Source organism: Anser anser (genome assembly GCF_964211835.1).
Source record: "Anser anser genome assembly, chromosome: 2".
Lineage (NCBI taxonomy): Eukaryota > Metazoa > Chordata > Aves > Anseriformes > Anatidae > Anser > Anser anser.
The window spans coordinates 11939207-11949350 of record NC_139721.1 but is presented as its reverse complement, the minus strand read 5'-3'; the positions used below and the strand labels follow the sequence as shown (position 1 = coordinate 11949350).

Here is a 10144-nt window from a genome sequence, read left to right as displayed (position 1 = left end):
CTAAATAACACCCGTAAAATATGACTGTAAATGTACATATTTAAACCTGAAAATCCATTTAATGGATTCCATTTAATTGATATGTCCTTAAAGCAATGTATATATGTGCTATAACATTGCCTCTGATCCTGTATTGCAAAAATAGATTTAAGATCTTGACTTATGAGGACATTAAATGAAATTGGAAGGGCCTCAAGAAGGCATGGAACTCTGTTTCCATAAACGGTGTTTTAAGCTGTTGATTTCTTGAAATTCCACCTCATATAAAGAAATATTTTTGTATGAATTATTGAGAATTATCAAGTACACAGATCTGTTTGATTTACATTGTTTTTCATTACAAATGAAATACTTTTATTTATAGTTAGCCGCCTAGTAGCAGTTCGTTTAGCAGCTGGGGAGTAAAGTTACTCAGGAAAGTCTGAATCACTTTGATCCAGCCATCTGCAAATGTAAGTAAAATAAACAATTTTCACATTTTAAACCCTAACCTCTAACTATTATTTGGCACGAGGGCGGTTACTGGGTCAGAGTTATGCCTTCCACCATGTGATTAAAAAATGCACTTTGCCCATGTACACGGGTTTTGTAACGCAATCCTTTAGCAATCTGGCAACTTTTCTGGTTTTGCTAGTGCAGGGCATGGCTTAGGAAAGTTCATATGCAACTCTCTTGGGCCCGGTCCAACATCCTTTGAAAATAATAGAAAGGGCTTAAGCCGTGAGCTGGGCAGGCGTGTGGCAGGGCCGAGCTGTGACAGGTGAAGCCAGAGGCAGGCGTTTGCAGATGTCACCGCGTGGCAGATGCCAAAAGGCACGGAGGGTGACCTCAGCGGGGCCTGCGAACTGCTTTTAATTGGCACGGGCGGTGCGCTGGAAAATGCCCCTGTTTCGGGTGGACTAGCGTTGATTACATATTTGCATTTTTTGTTTGTTTCTCCACGCCAAGGCAGCTTGACATTTCCACGAGTCAGGTAGTCCGAACACGTGGGGCACCTGTGAAGATGTGAGAGGAAGGAAACGTGATTTCACAGGAAAACCCTTTTAATTTTTTCTCTTTTCCGTATGATCTAGACCTACGGTCACGCATCCAGGAAGGCAGGTCTTTCGCATCACACATGAAAAAAAAAAAAAAAAAGACAAACCAACAACAGGAAATTCTGCCTAACCCGTCCCTAATTAAAAGATCATCGCCCCGCCACGCTGCGTGACTCACTGAGAAGCCAGGAAGCGCTTACGGTGGCGAAGGCGGCCCGGGGGTGCCAGGGCAGGCCCGGGGTGGCAGTGGGGACCTGGGGGCCGTGATGGGACCCCCGGGGCCGTGATGGGACCCCCGGGGTCATACCGGGACCCCCGGGGCCGTGATGGGAGCCCCGGGGCCGTGATGGGAGCCCCGGGGCCATACTGGGACCCCCATCCCTCAGGGGTGTTGTGGGACAAGCCAGGCCTGCGTATAATAAAAATATAATATGAAATAAACGCTTTTATTTGTATTTGTCACGGCGTAGTGCTTTCAGGCTTTAAGGAACACATCCTTACTCACGTCTGATGTGAGCCCACGCGGCTCTTTTTATTATTTTATCGATTTTTAACAAACTGTCAGCGCAGCGAGAGGGGAAGGCGAAGCCTCCGGGGGCCCGGCAGCCCACACCCGGCGTTACCTCAGGGGCAGGGGCAGGGGCTGGGCTCCCCCCATGCCCGCAGGGGAGCAGCGGGGGGCGGCGGCGGCCGCTCCCTCAGCGGGCCGGGGGCCGGGGGCCGGCAGCGGCGCCCGAGGCGGAGGCGGCGGCGGCGGCGGCGGCGGGGGCGGAGCGGCGCCCTGTGACGGCCCCGCGGCCCCTCCCCGAGGCCCGGCCGGGGCCGGTAACGCTGAGGGAGCGCAGAGGGAACATGGATGCGGCGGCGGCGCGGCGGGGGGCCGGGCCAGGCCGGGCGGCGGCGGCGGGAGCGTGGTGGTAGCGACCCCGCCGGCCTCGTTCCCTCGCAGCCTTTCCTCCGCTTTTTTTTTTTTTTTTAAATTTAAATTTTTTTTTTTTTTTGGAGGGGAGTGGGGGATATGGCGGCCCCGGGCCCTCCGCAGCTCGCTTGGCTGCGGCTGGGCCCGCGGCTGCGTGCCGGGCTGGAGGTCGCGCTGCGGGTGCCCAGCTTGTTCCTCATCGACGCCATCTTCAACTCGGCCCCGCTGCCGGGGGGCTCCGTGTGCGCCGCGCTCCTGGCCGTGCTGCTGCGGCTGCTGGGTGAGACGGACACCTCCCCTGCCTCCAGGGGCTGCCCCCCGCACCCCGCCGCCCTGTCGCCGGGCCGGGCAACGAGGGGGACGGAGGGGACCCGGGGGGGGGGGGACGCCCCCAGCCCCCGCTGCCTCCCTCCACCCGCCGGGCCCCGGCCACCCCCACCCCCCCCCGGCTGCCGCCGGCCTTGTTTACAGCCGCACGCTGCCGCCCTGCCTGCCACCCCTGTCCCTTTTGTCGCCTCTCCCCTGCCCCCTGTCCCCGTCTGGCTGGCTCCTTGCTGCGGCCCCGGGCTCTTCCCCGTGCTCTCGCCCCTCCTGAGGCGTTGCTGCGGGGGAATCGCCTCCTTCCCCTTCCCTCCCGCGGGCCGGAGCGCCTCCCTGGTGTCCTCCGGGATCTGCCTTCCTTCTGCTGTGTCCTCAAGGATGTATTTTCCTCCCTGCCCCTCCTGCTGTCCTCCAGGATCTGTCGTCCTCCCTTGCCCCTCCTGGTGGCTTCCAGCCCTGCTTCCACCCCGCTCCCCTGTCTGCTGGTGGGTGTCCCCAGCTGGCGGGCACTGAGGGGCTCCCTGCGCTTCCTCCTCCTCCTCCTCCTCCTTCCCCAGAGCGAGCCGACCCCTAGGAGCCTCCCAAACCCGCAAGTGCTGTTAGGGGGGTGCTGGGGGTGTTTGGGGTGCTGGGGTGGGGTACGAGGAGGCGTCGTGGGGCCGCTGCCGGGTGGCGGTCGGCGTGGTCTGGAGGTTTCGGCAGCCCGCGGGGAGGGCCTGGGGATTCTGACAGCGCGCCTCGGCAGCGGCCTGCCCAACTGAAATACCCCGCTCAATCCCGCGTTTTAGGAACCACGGTTCAGAAGTACCTGATACCCGGTTCCCAAACAACAACAAAAAGTGCTCGAGAGGTCTCGTGAAACTTCGGATAGTTTACTATTAAGTTATTTCTTTTCTGAGATGAAGGTTAAGTCGCTGTTACACCTATGCGATACTGTTTTCAGTATGGCGTGTAATGCTAAGGGAGGTTCTCTGTGTGCCCTGCGTGAGGTTGGCGCTTCGTTCTGCCCACGGCTGTATGGGTGACACCGAATTACGTTGGAGCTGGGAATCCTGTGACAGGAAGGAGACTCCGAAGTACAGCTGGAGGTTTTGCAGGCCTGCTACGTGTTGACTTTGTGTGGTTTTGATGTTTGTGTTAGGGAAAAAAAAATATGACCAAGGACACGGGTGGTACACCTGTTAGGGGAGGAAACTCGGGAGAGGTTAAAAGGAAAGATAAACAGCGAGAAGTGTTGTGGTGACAGTACTGCACCAGTTGAAGAGAGGAGGGCAAAAGGGGTCATCCGTTGCAGGACAGCAGGTAAGAGCAGAGCAAAGGAAATGAGAAACACAAACCAGGTGCTGTGATCGGGCTGCTTCCCTGCAGCACCTGGGGAAGCTGCTGTGGCCAGCGGCAAGTCCTGGGACGTCCTGCCCTGCCTTGCTGCTGGTCCTGAGGGCTTTGGGACGGGCAGGAGGGGTTCTCCTTCCCTATTGCCCATCTTCTGGACCTTTTGTTCTGCCCTTCTGTAACTGCTAAGAGTGCTTCTCGTTGAGAAAAGGTTCCTTTTTAAGGGAAAATGGCACTGCTGCGCCTCACCAAAACAACTTGAGGAGCCCTTCATTGTAAGATCGAGATGCTGTAGGAAGTGCCTTGAACTTAATCCAATGTAAATGAGGATGGTGGATATGTTGTCGGATGATCTCTCTTAAGAGTGTGGTAATGGGATTGAATTATGAAGGAGCTCTTCAGGACTGTGTTTATATCATCGCTTTTCTGGAAGGGTTTTGGGGAAGGAGTGGGTGATCCCTCCCCTGACTCCTGTGCGAGAGCTTTGGGAACAGTTTATGTAAGAGACTGATCTTGTACTTTGAGACAAGTGGTCTGTGGTTCTTGGCTTTCCAAAAATTAAAAATGTAACCACTTAAAGACGATGTTAAAGACCTTCCATGTTGTTCAGGCAATGGAGTGCTTACACGTCTATTTTTTTTAATCTTCCTCTGAATTTAAGGATTACAGGGTTGGGGTTTTGTTGTTAGGGTAAGCTGAAATATTTGTCTTGGGTCCTTCTGTATTTAAATACAGGGGAAGTCGCCCCTTTTAGTTACTATTTGCTGGCATTGGAAGACTGATCTAAGCTTTTCTCGTAGCACAGTACTGCTTAGGATAGGGTGAATGCACAACTCCCCCTCTGGGTGCAAAGACTTCACCTCTGGAGAGATTTGGTAGTTTTCAGGGGTGCTGTGAACAGCTCGGAAATAACTCCGGGAGTACAGTTTACTTCACGAAGGCTAAGTGGAGTTCCGAATGGTTTTAAAAGCGTTTCGCTGCAGGAATCCTCCGCTCGGTTCCTCCACCGCTTACTGTCCGTACCCGTGCCGTGGGTTACACGCGCTGTGGGGCCGGGTTCTGAAGCCTTGGTGCAGCTTGTCTCTGTTCACCTCGCTCTGTCTCCAGCCCGATGTTCGTACGCGTTTCCTTTACAGGAGCCCGAAAAGGATTCCTTCAGAAAGCAGTCTGTCCCCAGGGAGGGCACGGGTTTCAGGGAGGGTTACAATAATACTGGAGTCCGTAGAGAGATGCGGGCTGTAGAGAGATGGCTGGGGCTAAGGGAAAAACAATTTGGCAGTCCCGCGTGATTAAAGTACTGACGTGCACGGGTAATTGAGCCCTGCGTCTGGCTGGAAGTGGCGTTTGAGTTAGTGTGCTGCTGCAAAGGTATTGACAAACTGCAGGAGCGCGAGGAGAAAATAGAGAGGGATTTGTTGTAGTGCAAGAAATGATTTTAAAAGTAAATGCCGTGCTTGGAGGCCGTACTAGACAGGTAGCTGGTGGCGGGGTGGCACGGCTAGGGGCAGTACTGGTGCTCGGAAGTAAAGCAGCAGCACCTGGGGGAGCACGAGGCAGACCTTACCGAGGAGGAACAGCAGCACTTAGGCACGGGAGAGGGGCAGCAGGACGTCTTGGCACCGGGACGCACTGTGCCCTGTAAGCAGGGAGCACCGTGCTCACCTCCCCTGCCAGCGCTGGAGGTCCCTGTGGGGTTGGCTCTCCCGCACGTGGCGACAGGGAAATGTTTTTTTTTTGCCAGGCCCTCTTCAGAGGAACCCGTGGGTGTAGCTTTTCCCTCTCCTGACTCACTGCAGCAGGGTTTCAGGGATGTGCCTGGCGTGTGGAAGGTCAGTGTTTTTAAGGGGACCTGTGGTATCTAAGTACCGCAAGGAAGAAAAATGGATTTAATTAATGGGCATGATTCAGAGAAACCTTGTTAGGTTCAGAGAAGCCTTGTTAGTACGAAAGTCCCCTTGGCTTCAGGGATCAGAATTCGATACCTGACGACGTTGTTACAGTTGTTTGAGTCTTTTCTGTGGCTCAGAGAAAGGATACGAACTTGTCAGCACTGTCGGCTTTCCCGTAGGCGTTTATTATTGAATGCACGGAAAGGCAATGAAATTTTCAAGCTGATTTCACGGAAATGTTGTGTGCAATGAGTTTCAGCTTTTCCTGGGAGAACTGAGCACGAGGCGTTTCCTGCACACTGACCAAGTTTCTCCTCCATCACCTTCCCAAGGTTAATGATTAGTTAAGGCGCATGTTTTTACATAAGCCAGTGCTGCTCGCAAGGAGTACTGTTAAGCTGCATTAGTAACTTTTTTGGGCGGGATAGTCTACCTTTTGGTGTCGTTTCATATTCACATTCTCCCTTTTTATTCAGTCGCTCATCTTTTTTTGGACAAGAGCAGCTGGCAGCACCACTGGCAGAAGCAAGTGCTGCTTCTTAGCAATATTTCTTATTCCCGTGATCGAAACACCAAGGCTTAGCATATTTCTTCGTTTAAAGAGTTGATTCTGGAGGATTTGGAACAATCCAAAATACCTTTTTCAGAAGAGACTGATCCTATCCTTCAGTAAAAAGAGCATTACTTGGGATTTCAGTAGCTTTATAACAGGGATGGAAAGTGGCTTCTGATGAAATACAAGCTGTGGAGAGCAAAAGTGGTTTGGAGAGGAGAGCAGTTACAGACAGGCGGCTGGTGAGGCACCTGAAACAGAGGCGGTGCGCTTCCTGACGAAAAATGTGTTCAAGGATGTACTGCAGGAGGGCTACGGGAAGGCCCCTGCCTGTGGCTGGCGTGTTGGTGGAGGTCATGAGTTGTGCTACAGGAGGAGCGGGCTGCCAGGGCATAAATGCGGTACGAAGGTACTGCAGACACCGTGATACGGTTTCTCATAGGAGGATACAGGCTCCCTGTCACGGGCATGATGTGCTCGCGGTTGGTATGAGGGAAGGGTTAGCAAACAGGAATTTCAAGATCCGAATCTGATCTGTAATAAATAAGACACAAGTTCGCAGTGGTACCGCCGAAGAAACCATGGGCACAGTTTGGAACTGCCTACAAAAATGTGATGCACTGGGAGGTCTTTTCCATGAAACTTGTGTTTCGGGATACCTTATCAGAAATGAAAACACATGGAGGAGAATTGGAAGAGTGCCCCCCTGCCCAGGAAGCTGCAGCAATTTTCCAGTGTTTTAACAACTGTGGTTTAAAAAAAAAAATAAATCTAAAAGGCCATGGGGTTCAATTAAAATATTTTAACAGCCTTATGCCCTCTGTACTGCCACAGTGGCTTTATATCAGTAAGCTAAACCTAAGAAAAACTGCCTGCTACCCCAGCAGTGAGGTCTGTTGAACTTCAGATCGCCTGAAGCAAACCTGCTTTCCTTTCCCCAGTCTTCAGTGTTGTGCATCGTGACAGTTGCCCCGCACACGCAAATTGCTGTCACTGATAGCAAACAGTCATAAAGTTATTAAATAGGAAGCCTTAAAATCCATGCAGTTACACAGCAAAACAACAAAAAAAGCCTCCATGCATTAGAACACAAGTAGTAATGTACGTTAGAAAGGTACGTTCCAACTTCATTAGTAACTTTCTGTAGAGTTAGTTAATGCTGTGAGCTGCGTGCAGTTTTTCTTAACATCAACTCCAAAAAAAAAAAATTACTGTTCATTTCGATTATAGGCGGAGGGATGGGGGACTTGACAAAAGCTTGGCTTTTCAGAGCACCTCATTTTGTGGGGCTGACTTCCAAGCCGTGGCAGCGATGTCCGAAAGCCGCTAACCTCTCGGTGGCCCGCCTCCCTCGTTCCCTGGCAGCGTCCTGCCGTCCTCGGGGAGAGTTGGGCTGAGCGGTTTTGCAGAGCATCGTCAGCACTTAGACTGGCGCGGGCATCTGTGGCTGAGCGCCTTGTTCAGGTGAAGTGGGGGGGACGTAATACGGGGATAAATGAGTCAAGATCACTGAATTTACATACAAAGCTGGTGCCGTAGCTGGTAACTGTCTGCTTTTAGAGCTTAGCTGCCCTTAGATTTCAAGGCTGATTGGGAAGGATCTTTGAGGACTTGGAAGCTGTCCCTGCTCGGTCTGAAGCTGCAGACAGACCCAGTAATAGAGGTGACGTACGCCTCCAGTGGTTTGCGTCGTGGCCGCAGTGCGCAGACGTATTAAGTGCAGATGAAGTGGTTCTCTTGTACCGCTCTGACAGTAGCACCACGGGTAGCATGAAGTCATGGGTGCCTACATGGAAAGCAGTAATGGAAGTAAACATTTCTCTGAAGCTAATACGCGAAATCTGTCGTTCACTTTCTGCTGAGAACTAAATGATTTCCATCTGTTTTCAGGTGTCTTTGTATCCAGTGTTGTTCTGGTGTTACAACAGCGAGCACTTTTCAAGTTCTACATGATCGCCTCGGCGTTTCTGCTGGCTGCAACTTCAGTGTTGGTGAATTACTACGCTTCTTTGCACATAAACTTCTACAGTGCCTACTACACAGCAGCTTTCGGAATTCAGTTCTTCCCTCACAAAGGACCCTCGCTATGGATGGCGCTTTCCATCCTCCAGCTGACCTTTGGAATCGGATACGTTACGTTGCTGAACGTGCAGTCCATATACTCTCAGCTCATCATCCTGGACATACTGATTCCTGTAATCGGCTTGGTTGTGGAACTACCTTTGAGCGTCCGACAGATGCTGGTTTTTATTTCAGGCCTCGTGCTGACACTGAACACCACGGCCATTCTAGTTACAAAAATTAAATGGTTCTATTACTCTGTGCGGTATGTTTACCTGCTGGTGAGGCACATGTACCGCATTTATGGATTACAGCTACTGATGGAGGATACGTGGAAGAGGATTCGCTTCCCGGCTGTACTGCGGGTCTTCTGGCTGACGAGACTTACGGCACAGGCTGTGGTGCTGACGTACGTTGTAAAGATGGCCGAAACCAACACAGAAGACAAATTCTTGATATCGTGGGATAATTGCTGGGAACTGATTTGCAGCCTGATAATTAGTGGGTGTGATTCTACCTTAACTGTGTTAGGCATGAGTGCCGTCATCTCCTCCATAGCGCATTATTTGGGACTCGGCATCTTGGCCTTCATCGGGTCAACCGATGAAGATGACAAAAGGCTTGGTTTTGTAGCACCTGTTTTGTTTTTCATTTTGGCCCTGCAGACTGGCTTGAGCGGCCTGAAACCAGAGGAGAGACTGGTTCGCTTGAGTCGAAACATGTGCCTTTTGCTGACCGCAGTCCTGCATTTCATCCACGGAATGACAGACCCCGTGCTGATGTCTCTCAGTGCCTCCCACGTGTCGTCGTTCCGCAGACACTTCCCCGTGCTGTTTGTTTCAGCTTGCCTTTTCGTCCTGCCAGTTCTGCTCAGCTACGTCCTCTGGCACCACTATGCACTGAACACGTGGCTTTTCGCGGTTACGGCGTTCTGCGTAGAGCTTTGCCTAAAAGTAATCGTTTCTATCACTGTTTATATATTGTTTATGATTGATGGCTACTATAATGTGCTGTGGGAGAAACTTGATGATTATGTCTATTATGTTCGTTCAACGGGCAATATTATTGAGTTTATATTTGGAGTGATGATGTTTGGGAACGGAGCTTACACGATGATCTTTGAGTCGGGAAGTAAGATCCGCGCTTGCATGATGTGTCTGCACGCGTACTTCAACATCTACTTACAAGCAAAGAACGGCTGGAAGACTTTTATAAACCGCAGGACTGCTGTTAAGAAAATCAACTCCCTTCCAGAGGTAAAAGGGAGCCGGCTACGTGAGATAGACGACGTATGTGCAATCTGCTACCACGAGTTCACCACCTCTGCTCGCATTACTCCCTGCAACCATTACTTTCACGCACTTTGTCTTCGGAAGTGGCTGTACATTCAGGACACGTGCCCCATGTGCCATCAGAAGGTGTATATTGAGGATAAGGAAAACGCCAATGTCTCTAACAACAGTGGATTTGTGGCACCCAATGAAGGTCCTGTAGAAGCTGCGGAAGAAGCTGCTGATGCTGAAAATGAATTAAATGAAGATAATGACAGTTCAGAGAGTGACGATGACGACGATGATGACTGTGTGGAACAGCACTTGAATGAGACTCTTAATGCTAACTCTAACTCTGGGTGATTGAGAAGTCCTTTCCTAAGCTGTGAGGTATTTGTTTAAATTGACTTCAACAGATTAAAAGTATCACTTTGTAGTTGTTATACCTAAGCACAACAGCAGTATCTTGATGTTGAGTCTGTGAATGGTGGTTGTTTACTGTGGTGTGTGCTACTGTAAATATACCTCTAACTTGCTGGTCTCTTTCATGACCACCTTAAATTATGTACATTATTGTACATGGAATAAAATGTTTTCATGTTTTTAAGATGGTTGGAAAAACACTCTTTAATTGATGTAGTGAGAATGCTGTGCCAAAGACTGTATACCAGTAATCCCTGATCAATGAGTTCTGGATGTAAAGGAAAAATAGTGGCGAAAGCAGACTGTTCGACAGCTCAAATCAGAAATGAAAAGCCTGA

At 50.9% G+C, this 10144-nt stretch overlaps 1 protein-coding gene across 1 annotated transcript; it reads left to right on the top strand.

Moving 5' to 3' along the window:
• The first annotated feature begins 1837 nt into the window (after window positions 1-1837).
• Window positions 1838-9990, top strand: RNF139 (ring finger protein 139). Its single transcript, XM_083822553.1, has 2 exons — window positions 1838-2236; window positions 7942-9990. The coding sequence occupies exons 1-2, from the start codon at window positions 2056-2058 to the stop codon at window positions 9744-9746; spliced, it is 1986 nt and encodes a 661-aa protein (XP_083678679.1). The 5' UTR covers window positions 1838-2055; the 3' UTR covers window positions 9747-9990.
• Window positions 9991-10144: the final 154 nt, after the last annotated feature.